This window comes from Drosophila arizonae, chromosome 2 (genome assembly GCF_054131065.1).
Source record: "Drosophila arizonae isolate 15081-1271.41 chromosome 2, UAZ_ARI_1.0, whole genome shotgun sequence".
Classification (NCBI taxonomy): Eukaryota; Metazoa; Arthropoda; class Insecta; order Diptera; family Drosophilidae; genus Drosophila; species Drosophila arizonae.
This window is the reverse complement of record NC_142922.1, coordinates 9,564,538-9,579,964: the sequence shown is the minus strand read 5'-3', so window position 1 is coordinate 9,579,964 and position 15,427 is coordinate 9,564,538. Positions and strand designations below refer to the sequence as shown.

Below are 15,427 nucleotides of genomic sequence, written 5' to 3'. Positions count from 1 at the left end.
CTATATTCAATTGATATTTACTATAAGATACTTTTGAGCTTATAATATGTTTAATAGGTATCTATTAGATACATTCCACTATACAGAGAGGTTAACAGAATACATTTTGTATTCTTTAGTACTTTCTATAAGATACGTTTAGAGTAAAGTATCTATTATATAGTTAAGGGTTATTAATCTAAGTTTAGCTGGAGTGATTATATATAAATATCTACAAGATAATGCAACTATTCAATAAGTTAAAAATCAAAAGGAACTGTCTATTTTAGTTGATATTCAGATCTCTACTTTGTATCTTGACAGCCAACAGATACATTTTCGATATACATTCAGGCAGGCAATTGAGCTATTCATGCTATAGTTTTTTTTTGTAGTTTTTCAACGAGCAAAAATGCACGACAAATGAGACAAAATATTTCTAAGTAGCAGCAGCAGATGTACTCGCTACAGATACATAGATACATACATTTATATGCATGTGTGTGTGTGTGAGTGTGTGCGTGTGTACGCGATCATTTACTCCAAAGCAAACAAATAAACAAACGCACAAACATGCATAAATAACTAAAACTCGTTGCAGTTGCAGCAACAGCAACGGCAACGGCAACGGCAGCAGCAGCAGCAGCAACAACAAAAATGCAACAGCAACAGTCGTCGCAGTTGCCTCCAGCAAAGCAACTCACACAGTTACTAAAACACACAAGGCGCACACGTACACTTACTAACAGCAGCAGCAGCAGCAGCGACGTCGCGTCGACTGCGCAGCGGCAGCGGCTCAGGAATGCGGTTTTGACAAGTTCTTCTAAAATTGTACGAGCAACTTTGCTATTTACGCTATGAAACGACGACGACAACAACAACAGCAACAGCAACGATGAGAGCGAGAGCAACGAGCGAGTGTGCGAAGGAGCGCGGAAAGCAAAACAAGCAAGAATGCAGCCAACGGGTGTACTGAATAGCTAGCATACCCTCTAAATAGTTCAATCTAGATATCGACTCAAAACAAATCTGTTTGCTTATGGAGTATAAGAGTATAACAGATTATAACAGAGTGTACATGATGTAATATATATCTGGTAGTAAAATCATTTCATTCTTACATTTCTCTGCCCACTTACGCGTTACATTGTAACGATGATCTACCCCTTTCTAGCCCTTTACATGTAGGGTATTTGTATCAAGCGAGCGGCTGGCTGTGGGAGCGGGCATCGCTGCCAGCCGTTGGAGACACCAACGGAGAGCAAAGAGTTTGCGCGCTGCTTGAGGCATGCCCAACAACAACAGCAGCAGCAGCAGCAGCAACATTGGCAGCAACTGTTGTTGTTGCTGTTGGAAAATATTTTAAAGTTGCAGTGAACTCGCAGCGAACGCGGCACCAATTGAATGCAATTTGTGCGCCAGTGTGAGTGTGTGTGTGTGTGTATCTCTATGCGCATGTGTGTGTGTGTGTGTGTTTGGATGCATTTATTGAAGCAATGCGCGCATTGCCTTAAATGCCAACTAACTACTATTGCTGCTGCCATACTACGCTACGCCCAGCTTTTTGTTGTTGCTGCAAGCCTTTTGTATTTGGCAAAACATTCCAAACGGCCATAAAATGTTCTTATTTATGTACGTATGTATGCATGTATGCAAGCATGTGTCTGCATGTGTGTGTGTGTGTGTGTGTGTTCTTGTCTTTAGCAAGCTGCACACGACTGCAAAAGTGAGGGGTGCAGCATAAGGAGTGGGGCAGGCGGCAGGAGGCAGTGGCGGGGATTGCAGCGGAGTTGCTTTGACATGAATGTCAGCTTTGTGCATTTAAGCAGTTTAATCAACATTTTTTTTATATATACATATATATTCCTTATGTTGCTGCTGTCTCTTCTAAGACGCGGCTGCCACAGCAGCGAGAACCGGAGCCGGTTTGTTGGCCATTTCATGCATGCAGTCAGCTAACCAGCCCCTGTGGCCCCCTACCACCCTCCCTACCCGCCGTCTAGCTTCCCATACCCTACCCATGGCATTCTATGTGCTGCACTTGAGTGCATGTATCTGTAACTGCAGCTATAGCTATAGCTGATGCCGGGAGTATCTATGTGTCTCTATATACATATGTATATAAGTATATTTCTATTTCTGTGTGTGTGTGTGAGTGTGAGAGTGTCGTTGTCGCCGTTGTTGGCTGTGGTACGTCGCGCGTTCTATGCAACGTTGAAATGTGATTGCACTTTTCTCAACTTTGCACTAAAAAAACAAAATGAAGAAAAAAAGAAAGAATGAGAAAAAAAAAAGAACATGAGCATTTCGGGCTGAAAGTGTTGCGCACGTTGATGCTGACCCACAAACCAATAAATTCCAGCTCAAGTATCTGAGGAATGCAACCGAAATGAGGAAGAGGCAGATGCAGCAGATGCTGAATAGCAGCAAATCTTGCGCGTAAAATGAATTATGCGTCGTTGTGCTAAACATTTTGACGGCAGATACGTTGCCCCGAGCTGAAGCTGAAGCTAAAGCTCGAGATACAAGCTGCTGCTGCTGCTACAGATACATACACACATGCATGGAGATACCAAAATACAGCTATTGCTTTTTAGGGCATGCGAGGAATGCAGCCTGTAGACGACCTCTGTCTGGCTGGGCCTTATCACTTCATTAGGCCATAAATTCGACAACAAAACATGAGCACAAAAAGCAGCATGAAAAATTCCTCAGCGCGTTTTTCAGTCTTCTTTTTTATTGAGTAGCAGACAACAGAGACGCACACACACACACACATGCACACGAGCGCAAAAGATACACAGTTACAGCTGCAGATACTTTGTGGCAGAAGCCTGAAGCTGCTGCGTCTGCTCCGCCTTCGCCAGAGTCATGTTAATTATGCAGCATGCGCTGCATGCATCCACCAGATACAGATACAAGCACGAATCTGTATATGAATACGAAAACGAATACGAATACGCGTGCGCAGAGCCATAAGCCTACACTTCAGATACGAACTTCAGAATATGTTATGTGCACTCAAATGGCATTCAGAAAGTGCTACTGAAAAAAAAAAAACACACAAAAGATTCGTGCGCCCAACAAAAGAAACACAACGAGATAAACGTCAAGGCGGAGGAGGAGAGAGAGGAGCAGAGGAGAGCGGGGAGTGCGGAGCGAGCGTATCTCTTGGAATGTCTTTAAGCTGTTGACTGCACTTCCTCGGGCCTTCAGCTTCGGCTTGATCTCCATTTCAGCTGCTGTCTGCCTGCTGCCTGCTCTTTGCCCCATGCTCCGCTCATTGGCGATCGCATCGCATGAAGCGAGCTTCGGGTTTGGGCACTGCCAACAGCTGATTACAGCGAACGGCAGTGCCTGATTAGGGCAATTAATTGCCAGCGATTGGAATGCCCCACGTCGCCCCTCCTTCCCCAATACGCCCCATATATGGTCATAGTATGCCAAGCAGATCGGCAACACATGGCGCACATGCCAATTGCGGGCTGGGTATATTATGGCGAGGAATGCGACTTGGATTGGGATTTGCGTTAAGCTCCATGAAGTGTTTACGAAATAATGTTAGATTGGTAGGACTTGGCAAGATAGCAAAATTGAGTTTTCATGGAATTTCATAGAAAGGTATATGATAATATATATTATAAATATTATTTGAAAAGCATATAGAATAACACTTATATAGACAGATCTCTTAACTATATTATAGTTCAAAATACATTCATTCAGCAACATCAGGAAATGCTTCAGCATATTCATATATATATGTATGCCTGTATATATGTATACATATATCAGCTTACACACATACAGAGTCTTCGATTACATTTATTTCGGGCTTGGTTGTCTCCTTCCGCTTGATACCAAATATATCTGTATACATATAAATGCCATAGCAACTGCAACAGGCACAAACAATGCAAAAGTATCTCACAGCAATTTATCTTGAGTATGCACATTCCTGCGCTTGTTTCGTTTCATTTCACTTGAGTTTTTTTTTTTTTTTTTTTCGTTTTCTTTTTTGGTTTCTTTGCTTTATTATTTTTCATTGCATGCATGGAAAATTGCTACCTTTGCAGGCCAAGCTGCGGGCACACAAACGCATATATCACGATCACTCAAGAGCCAGCTCAGCACATGGCGCGGCCCAAAACGTCGACGAGTGCAGAAAAAATAATAATAATAATAATAAAGAAATAAAAATAAAACAAATGAAAAATCAAGGAGCTGTTGAGGGCTGCGAGGAATGTGGACGATTAAATACCCTGGCTGGCATAAGTGTAAGGTGTAAGGGAAGTTAGCTCTAGCCCGGATTCATATAGTTAGTATTATATGAAAAGGTTATTCACTAAAATGCTTATTTATATTAGCTTCTGTTTAGATATCATGTTCCATATAAATAAAACATTTATAAAATTCTATATTCCCTTAACTTCTTCAATCCTTAGCAAATCGTCTAATAAACTTGTAATACCTTAGCTAAGGGCAATTTGAAATCCAAATCCATAGACAGAGTTGAAAACCGAATTCGAATCGGCCCCCGAATCAGAGTCATGAGGATTTATAGCTAGGGAAGAGTTGGCCCATATGCAGCTCCCGTTGTTCGACCACTCCATGGCCTCATGCTCGTCCCTCCCCTCTAAAAAGGGAGGGGCCACTTAATTCTCTGCTCACGTTTGCAGTTCTGCAGCGCAAAGTGAGTGAAAAATTGCCCAGCTGCCGGAATGACAGCTGAATTATTATAAATCGATATGCTGGACTAGAATAGTACTTAACTCCATTCCAAGAGATTGCAGTGATCGGGCAGCATTATTTACTTTGGAGCTGGGCGCAGCTTTTCAAGGGTAATGCCACGACGGACGACGGACTACGGACGGCGCTCTTAATTAGCACATGTTGAAAAGGAAATCATTATGCCTGATAAAAATCACAAGTGTTGATTGCTGCAAGTGGCAAGCGGCAAGCGGCAAGCGGTAAGCAGTGCATGGGCAGCTGCTGCCGGGGAGTGGCAAGAGTGGGCAACAAGTGCGAGCGAGTTGACAGGAAAAACTCACAGATCGAAAACTCAGATCGCATTTGGCTTGTTGGCAGTTCGCAGCTTGCCACTGGCAGCTTGCAGCTTGCCACTTGCAACTGGCAAATGGGGGAAAAACATACACTCTCTCACACACACACACACACAGCCAGAGATATACAGCCGCTAAAATGGGCAAAACATGCAGCGCGACCAGCAGCGCACTTATGTATCTGCCAGATACATAATGTATCTCTCTCTCTATGCATGTGGCATGGGGCATGTCGCTGCACGTTGCACGTTGCAAGTGCAAAGAAAATATTTTTTGACGCTTTGGGCCGCTCCAAACTAGAAAATGTTGCTGCTGCTGCTGCTGGCGTTGCATTCATGCGCGTAATCAAATTGTAATCACGGCCTGGACGAGGGCAGCAACAGCAACAGCAGCAGCAGCAACAACAACAACAACGGCAACGGCAACAGCAACAGCAGCTTTTTCTTGTTGTTGTTAAGTGGAAATACTTGTTGCACAAATGCAATGCGGGCTGCTGTTGCCGCTGCTGCTACTTTGGATCTGCATCATCACAGTGAAGCTTCGCTAAATGCAACTTTCAACATATACATATATATCAAAAGCTTCAAAACACGCAGCAGATTAAAATTAATTGAAAGACTTTAACTAATATAAATCTATATATATATTTATCTGTGAATGTCAACAATAAAACAACAGAATCAAAAGTAAGTATACAAATGTATCAAATATGATTTTAATAAAGTTTTTAACACAATGAATTGATTAATTTATTATCAATACATGCAAGAGCATGTTTGTTTTTTCTTGACTTTTTTGTTGCTGTTTTTTTTTTTTTGCTGTTGTTATTGCAATTGCCTTGTGCAATTTATTAAATGAAAAATGCCGTTTTACAGCTTTCCAAGTTGCATTGCCTGTATGTTGCTCTCCCTGTTCCCCCATCCCCCTTTTCCTTCCCTCTATCTCTCTCACTTGCTCTGCCTGCAAGTGTGCGTGTGTGTGTGTGTCTGTGTGAATTGGCTCTGGCATCTTTTGCAGCAACCAAATTGAATTTTATGCAAATTTTACTGTTTCTGCTCTGGCAAAAAATCGCCACATCTAATGGACGCATACAACACACACACACACACGCACAGTCAGCTCTGTCATTTAGCGGTTTTTATGCAATTGCGTTGGCAATGCCAACGGCTTGAGCCAAGAATTAGAACATTTCATTTTGCACTACCGATTCGCATGTATATCGGTCACATAATTGATGTTAGTTACGCCGCATTGAAACGATTGGGAATGGAGCCGCCTGTAAGTGGCGACCCCCATCCCATCATTCCGCTGGCGCCACTGCGCTCGACTTTTATCAGCGGCAAACAAGCGTCCGCTTTCGCTAGGCCCATTTTTATGTAAAACAAACGAGTTCGAGTTCAAGTTGGAGTTCGAATTCGAGCTCGAACATGAATTGAAATTCGACTATCATAACCGGTAGCCATTGTTACAATGGATTTGCTGATAATATGTGAACCCTCAATCAACGGTCTTCAGCTAGTCTAAGAGCTGATTCCATATGACTGATGATCGCAGCTCCAGCGACATCATAATTTTTTTTTTGTTTGTCTTTTAGCTTTGTATATTTTCACAGTGATCGATGAAACTGTCACCAAAAAGCAACAACAACCGCAAAGCCAAGTTCCACGCTTTACAGTTGATTCGCTAGAAATGTAAAACAAAAAAATTCCACTGCGTCGCCAAGTTGGGGCAAACAATTGGCTAAAACTGGCCAAAAGCGTTATTAGCATGGCCAACAGCGACGCTGACGCAGTTGTCTTTGACTTTTTGTTTATATAAAAAAGAAGAAAAACACAAAAAAAAAAAAAAAACGAATTGAAGAAAAAGCAAAAAAAAACAAACAGAAATACAAAACAAAATAACGCCCGTTGAAAAGTTGTACAGACAAGTGAAATACACAAGTATTTCAATACTCTATGAAAAGGTTGTTTGAATATGTTGTAAACTTGACAGCACCCAAGCAGCAAAGGGACTTTGGCTATATTGCTCTGGAATCTAAAGTTGTTCAAAACATATTCTATGTAAAAAACTTTTCCACTCTCTCAAAATGGAATTCAATATCAAATTAATTTGCATTCACCAAATGCACATATTCAAGGGTATTCCAAATTCGGCCTTGCTGATCGCCGCGCTAGATCTGTGCTCGCCCCGAATGGGCCCCGAGGCTTGGCTCGCTTCGCCTCATGGTATAAATTTATTTATGGCTTATTGGAATTTTTGCGCGCTACCGGCAGCAATTTTTTTTGTTTTTTTTTTTCAAATTCAATAACAGCTCGCATGCCGGCAGAGCGAGATGGCTAGTAGAGTGTGTTAGAGAGTCGACGGCGAGACGGTGCGGGAGCGAGACGGTGCTATCCAAAGATGGGGCGAAATAATTGTGGCAAAAATATGCGAAACGTGCAAAACACCAATAAATTGAACGAACAACAAATTTTTAGATATATAAATACATATATAGAATTGTACAATAAATGCTAGATAGAACTAAATATATAATTTTTAGGGGAATTTTTTCGTTCATTATGGAAGCAAATTGAATGGAGGTTGATGATATACGTATGTATCTAAGGATAGACATCATATTAATAGATCGGATATCTCGATGGGAGAGGAGACATAAGGGCTGTTATATGTATTATATAGTTTAAGCAGCCGATATTATATCTAAGGTCAATAATTTTAGGTCAAAAGATCAAATGAAATCCTTAACGATCACCATTCATTTGCTCATTAGTTATCTTGTTGCTATTCCATACAAAATCATGGCCTTTATTCCACTTGGCACATGTTTACTCTACACACACATAAATACATATTCATATATATAGACGCAAAATCTACTTGATGCATAACCCTAACAAAAATGCGCAGATGTTTCATCTCATTTCTCAAGCAAAAACGAAACGCAACAAAACAGCGAACAGAAAATTCCACAACGCTTTCGGTTTGTTTAATTCAGTGAAACATTTTGAACAATGTCCATGCGATTTGAAACAAACAAAGGGAATGTTTGTGTTAATTGAAAGCGTGAAGCACAGCAACGCACACATACACAGTCGGTCACACATATACACACTCGTACACACACACGCACCCAAGCTCATGCATAGAGCAAAAGAATTTGAGAAATCAATTATTTCGAAACTGCAAAATTCCTACATACATTTGCAATTGTTTATGGTAAAAAGACAGACAGCGCTCGTGTGCGAGTGCGAGCGAGAGCGAGAGAGCGCCGCAACTGGAGAGAGCGGGCCGCACACAAATATGTGAACGAACGTCGAGGCGAAACGGCAAATGGCTAAATGTATCTATGGCCTGATGTGAACGTTGCCTGCTCTCCTCCCTCTCGCAGTCAACAACAACAGCTCACCGCACCATCCGATCACACAACTGTGCCTATTGCAGGCGCTCTCTCACTCTCTCTCTTAGTCGCTCTCTTTCCATGTGCGCGCCGTGTGCATGTATGCGTGTGACATACACTCCACACAACACACCACACACATACAAACACACTCAGCTCTACACATTACGTATGAGGGATTTTTAGTTTTGCTTGCCTTTTATTTTGTTTTACGTTTTTTTGCGGATCATTCGCTGAGCTTTATTTAACTTTTGCTCTCTCTCCGCTTGGCCCCCACTCCCCAGCTCCCCCTCTCACATTTCCCTCCACTGCGCCTTGTTGTCTGTGCTGTCGCCGTCGCCGTCGCCGTCGCCGTCGCCGTCGTCGTCGTCGTCGTCGTCGCTGTGCCGTTCGCTTTGCTGTACATTTTTTTTGTTTTACATTTCAGTTTTTGTTTGTTGCCGTTGCTTCAGTTGAGTTCAGTTATACTTGGAGTCTTAATCATCGCATTGGAATGTTTACATGCTCAAACTTATTTCTTGTTTTATTTTGCTGCTGTTTCTCATTTTTTATTTTGCTGCCCTGTTAAAATATGTAATTTATTTTGCTTTTATTGCTGTCGGCTCTCTGATGAGGCTGCAGCTGCTGCCGCTCTGCCTCTGCTTCTGCTTCTGCTTCTTACCGCATTCCAATGCACACACATACTCACACACACACATCTACGCTGGCAGATGCGCAACGCACCTTTTCTTTCCGGTTGGAGTTGGAATTTATATGGGTTTTTTTAAAGGCTTCCTGACAAGACGTCTCTATAACTACATATCTATATACATATATATAATTCTCTTACCGATCTCTGGGATCCAACCATGTGGTCTTTTTGTTGATGTGATCTATGTAGTAGGTCTTGCCATCAAAATCCCTGGCAATGTCCCAGCCATCCGGCAATGGGAATTCGCTGTGCTGTCCAGGCTGCTGATGATGATGATGATGATGTGGATGTGGTTGTGGAAGCTGTCGCGGCAGTTGCTGCTGTTGTTGATTCGACATTTTGGTAAAAAAAAAAAACTTGTCTGTCACTTGGCGCGCGTTTTTTTTCTTTCGATTTTGGCTTTTCGGTTTCTCTTGTTTATGCTATTTGTATTACTTTGCCTTGTGCAATGTACTACATACATACAACAACATATTTCCACGGACGCGATACACGATAAGCGGGCAAGCGAGCTAGCGAGCGAGTGAGAGAGAGGCAGCTAGCAAGGCGCGGGCGCGCGCTCTCAATTATTTATTTATTTTTTTCATAACTGCATTCCATTCCAGCACAAACACACACACACACACACTAAAAGCGTACGTACACACAGGTCACACATACGCAGACAAAAACTCTCGCGCACGACGCGCGATCACTTTATTGTTGTTGGCTGCTATAGTTGTCGATGCTGTTGCTGCTGCTGGTGCTGGTGCTGCTGTTGTTGTTGTTGCTGCTGGTACTGCTTCTTCTTCACTCACAAGTCACACAAAACAGAGTGCAATTGAAATTCTGTGTTTTTATTTGCTTGCTTTTAATGCTTAATTAAAACTAATTAAAAAATAATTCAACGTTGCCCTTCTTTTCTTTTTCGAGTTCGAAACGCGCCAGCAAACCAAACCGATAAATATCAATGTTGCGTTTAACGAGTGTATTATTAGAGCTGGTGTTTTTTATAATTACTTATTGCGTACACATTTTCTAAGCAATGCACCTAATTTCGATTATTCATTTGCATTCAAGTGGATTTAAATTTAATTTTAAGCGACCGCACAACCGACCGCACACTTCAACAACACATTCTACAATAACAATATTCATGTTGCCCAACATTGTTCATGGGAACACTTTTGCTTTAACAGTGTGATGTTAATCGAACAATGTGTTCAAATGAACTGGTGGTTCGCTCAAAATGGCACTGTTATACAGAGAGCCAACTGAAGTTTTTAAATATTAATATAGATAATAAATATTTAATATAAATATTAAATATAAAATAAAGTGCTCACGGCTAAGATTTGTTATTGTTTAAGTAGTTAACAACGGCTTTTAACAGAAGCAGCAGTGCCCACAACTTGAGGAGTAATGCTTAAATTGCACTGTAATGGTGGAGCCAGATAATGTACGTATTTTAGATCGAACAACAGATGGCGCTGCTGCCGACTTATTGCCATCTATGTGACAATGTTGGTAGAATGAATATAAAGTTGAACGCACATTTATACCCTGTAAACTGTTCGCCATAAGCCGGCCGGCAAGCAATAAACAAATTAAATATAAATCAGAGTAAGATGACTAATTAAGTTAAATGAATAATAATGCCAGCTTTGTATTTTTCATTAACATAAGTTTCTAAACTTTTCTTTGTGCCTTTTTTCCTTTGTTGTATTGTTGTCGTAGCACTGTTATTATTTCTTCTTAATAGGGGCAAATGCACTTTGCAACACTGTTTTGTAATGAAATTTTAATTAGCTTTTACAGCAGCGCACCTTTTTATGTGCTTGCACACAAACACACATACACATACTTAATGCATGTGTATGAATGAGCACAATTACATGTTAAGCATTTTTGCATGCATTGCAAACAGCTCTCTCGCTCTCTCTCTCTCTCTCTCTCTCTCTCTCTCTCTCTCTCTCTCTCTCTCTCTCTCTCTCTCTCTCTCTCTCTGTCTGCCTGTCTGCTTATGTGTCTGTGTCTCTCCTCTTTCTATTCTCTGCTCTGTCGTCGCCTTTGCTGCGCTGCCTTTAATCAGATAAGGACACAAGGTGGAGCTGCCAAAAGGGGCTGTCACGCCCACACACACATACGAGCAGGCAAAGGGCGTTTGTTACGGTAATTTTTTGTGCGGTCTGCTAAATCATTCGGAACAAGAAGATGAAGCAGATAAAAACAGAGGAAAACAACAACAACAACAACAAGATAAAGGCATCGATTTTGATGAAACAAAGTTTTTTTTTGTTATTGAATTTGTAAAGGTATTAAAAAATGTGCATTTTAATAACACATAATGTTTCGATGGCTGTTTTTTTTTTTTTTTTTTTTTTTTTTTTTTTTTTTTTGAATTAGATCGTTAAAAAAATAATATCAAGAAAATAATAATAAATGGAAATTAATGAACTATTTTTTAAAAATTTGGAAGTGAAATGAGAAAGTTTATCAAACAATGTGTGTGTGAAAGAGAGAGAGAGAGAGGGAGAGAAGGAAAAGGAAACAAAGAGAGAGGGAAAGAAATGGGTATATTACGTAGGTATATGTGGAGGGGAGTGAGACAGTAATACCAAAGCAGATAGCAGATCTTCTTCTGTCTTCTGAAACTTATTTTCCACATTCTCCAACATATATGACAAATTTGAAGTAACTGGAGCTCCTAAACTAAACTAATCGATTAAATAGGTCAAAAAGTTCATGTATAATAAGCAAGTGGATGGACAGTAGATAGTAGATAGTAGATCGTTAATTAATGCTGGAATTAAATTGTGAATTATGAGCATTGTGAATGGACACTGTTATTATGTACTAATTGAGTGTGTACAGGGTATTCAGGTATTGGGCACGCATAAATCATAATTAGCCATGCGCAGAGCTGTGTGTAATGCAATTAAAGTTTCAACTTGTTTATGTGGAAGCGACAGTGTCAAAGCCAGTGCAAAAACTTTTCATTATCAGCTGACAGAGAGGGGGGAGGCGAAGGAGTAAGGTCTGAGGCAGGAGCGGGTGGTGAATGCATCGACTGCGCTAAAAGCTGTGCTACGATAAACGCTCAACCCAGGAAAGAAACTTTTAGCATCGAAAAAAATGGCACCTAATATTAATGACACACCCAGGCGACGGGCACAGGCGACCCGTAAACCAATAACAGGACTAACCAGAAAGTTAGCAAACAAACATGCAGGCAGAAGAAGAAGAGTGGGTGGGCTAGGGGGCGGGGAGGGTTGGGGATTAGTGGGCGAAGGCATTGGCATGCAGTTTGTAAAGTGAAACTTGAGCTACATGGGACACACGCACACACACAGACAGAGAAAGAGAGAGAGAGAGACACACACGCGTAGCTGCACACACGGGCAGCACCTGAGCAGATCAGGGTCATAATCCCCTTGCCCAAATACCAACAAACATATCAACAACAACAAACAACAACAACAACAACAGTAAGAGCAACTGTCGGACAATCAACTTCGACTAAAGCAGCCAAAGCAAAACGGAAGCCAAACTACACTGAGCGAAGTAGGTGTGAAAATTGATTAACTTTTCGATTGCGGAGTTTTGTTTTTTTTTTTCTTTTATTTTGAATTCTGGAATTTATTTTTGGTATTTGTATTTAATTTATATATTTATTTGTTATTTAAAAATAAAACATTTTATTGAATGCATAAAAAAACGCTTCTGATGCTCTTAACTCAATAATGATGTTTATTTCATGATAATTTTCCCGTTTTTGACATGTCGTTTAAGAAAAGTACATTAAAACGAATTTATATTTGAGATCCCTTGCGATAGTCGTGATATATACACTGCGCATCATCAGCAATACACACCTTTCATGCTCTAAGCTCATGTGGTATATTTATTATATCACTCGATCTATCCTTAGAAAAGCTCTTAATTATTTCCTTAAAAATTACGAATTCTGCTCAAAGAAAACTTTATAGACAGCGACAGGTAGATGCAGCTGCCATTAAATCCAGCTAATTCTCACTATTTCTGTTTGGGTATTCAGGAAAGAATAGGAGCTGAAACTAGTACTTTTATTAATTAATTTATTTATTCATTTTATTTTATTTTTTTTGAGCTGGATCTCAATCCCAACAAATTATATATTTAACCTGTAAGTAACCCGAAAAAAGCCAGCTTCACCTACATTCAAATTTTATTTACTAATTTTTTTTTCAGTGTACTTTAGAATGGGCGTTAGCAGGTGGGCAGCAGCGGGCGGTGGGCGCGGCAGGGCAGATGCCAGCCGATGCCATTTGGTTTCATTTTGCTGCGGGCTACGGCTTTGGTTTGGGCTTGGGCTTGGGCTAGGGCTTTGGGTTCGTCCCGGCCACAAATCGCTCGCTAAAATCCATTTTGACTTCAGCCATGCCCACGGCACGCCCCCGAGACTGCAGTGCGGCATGTGGCAGGCGGCGGATGGCATGCGGCATCTATCCGGGCGGCTGGGCTGTTCGCATTGGCCAGCGCAGCAAATTAGATTTCAGCGCCACTTTCATTTCGGCTCTTGTGGCTAGAGACGCAAGTTCTCAACCCTGGCCACATAAGAGAAGCACACAAATACCACCTGCACGACAAAAAAAATGAAACGAAGACAACCGAAATCCTGTCCCACAGTCAAGGTGACATCGACGCAACGCAGCGTGGGAGGGAACATTTTAAAAGCATCTCCATCACACATCCCGAACGAGGGGCTTCTGTATGCGACCAGTCCACACCCTAATCAATCGAGCTGCGGCTGTTTAAGCGTGACAGGGTATCTGCTGGCAGCCAAAGACGGCCCGGCCGGATCCCGGAAGATTTGCATAGCGAGACTCGGCCGAAAGTACTTGGCCATACACGCACACTTACACATATATAAATCATTTATGGCCCGGGAGCTGCTGGCTCACTTTGTTGTTGTTGTTAAGCCTCATTTCGAAAGTAAAGGGGTATCCAAACACTGCAGCCACAAATGTATATAAACAGACACACACACACACATACATACGTCAGCTGACAAACATTTATGAGCCAAGTTCGTTTGGCACAAATGTTGTTACATTATAGTTGTTGTACCCTGCAAACGGGGGGTATTAGCTGGGGGTAGGTTTTGGGAAGTAGAGCACTGACAAAATAGAGTATATATTCTATATGATAATAGATAAAAATATTGAGTATTATACTAGATATGTATATGTATATTTATACGACCTAATGGAGTACTCTATATCTTTTTTATAAGAATCCAAATGATAATCTGGGGTTTACCTTAAATAAGTAACAAGAAACCATTGCTAGATCGTTCAATCTCTCGTTTCAGGTTAACTAGCTCAATTTCTTAACTTGATTGAGTTAATTCCTAAAGATTTCATATATCCACAAAAAGTTTTTATTACACTAAATATGCTATTTTACAGAGTATCTACTAGTCAACCACTCGTACTTGTGCAGTTGCTCCGGCTGCTGATATTAGTCCTCGGTGGCTAAACATGTCATAGGAATGCCAACAAAGGACGACAAGGTGTATGAATCCTTTTTTGCCTTTTAACTCACTCATTCTCTCTCTCTCCCTCCCACCTTCCCTCTCTCTCTCTATCTTTCTCTCTCTTTTTTCACTTAAAGGTAACTCTGGCATGGCTTCCATTTATTATACACAAATAATCATCATAAATTGTGCGCAGCTCGAAGTGCTTTGTTTTTCCCAATTCTTCTTTCTTATTTTTTTTTTTTTTTTTTTTTTTTTTTTTTTTTTTTTTTTTTTTTTTTTTTGGTTTTGGCCTACATTTTGTAGCTGAGTTCATTTGCTCAGCTGGCCGTGTGCACGATGCGCTGAAATGTTTTATGAGCCCGCATATTCGCTGGCTGGCAAATGCAACAGTGTTTGGCCATTGATTGCACTCGCCGCACTCCATGCAGTCTGCCGGAGAGCAATGAGCCCCCCGCAAGGACCTCACGTATACGGTATACCCAGCAGCCAAGTTATTATCTCAAGTGCCGAGTTTGCTTTTGTTGCCGCAACTTTGTGTCCTGTTTGTTTGGCTGTCTCTGTTTCTCCCTCTGTCTGTGTTTGTATTGGTGCTTATATTTGTACTTGTGTTTTTGTTTGTGTTTGTGTTTGCGGAGGCTGCAACTTTGTTTATCAACGGGTTAAGGATAAACCGTATTTAATCCATTTAACTTCTGCACTTTCATGAGAAAACACTTTTTGGCTTATCAGCGATATATGCATCTGATATCATTTTTAGATACAAAAAAAAAAAAAAAATACATATACATATACAT

The 15,427-nt window shown here is 40.9% G+C and overlaps 1 protein-coding gene across 1 annotated transcript in view; it reads right to left on the bottom strand.

The window, feature by feature from the left end:
* The window catches only part of kibra (WW and C2 domain containing protein kibra), a 28,412-nt gene extending 18,137 nt beyond the window's left edge, over positions 1–10,275 (bottom strand). The window contains exon 1 of the mRNA XM_018000266.2: positions 9,272–10,275. Coding sequence (XP_017855755.1) covers positions 9,272–9,471 — 200 coding nt within the window. The 5' untranslated portion in view covers positions 9,472–10,275. The remainder of the gene's footprint in view (positions 1–9,271) is intronic.
* Between the last annotated feature and the right edge of the window lie 5,152 nt (positions 10,276–15,427).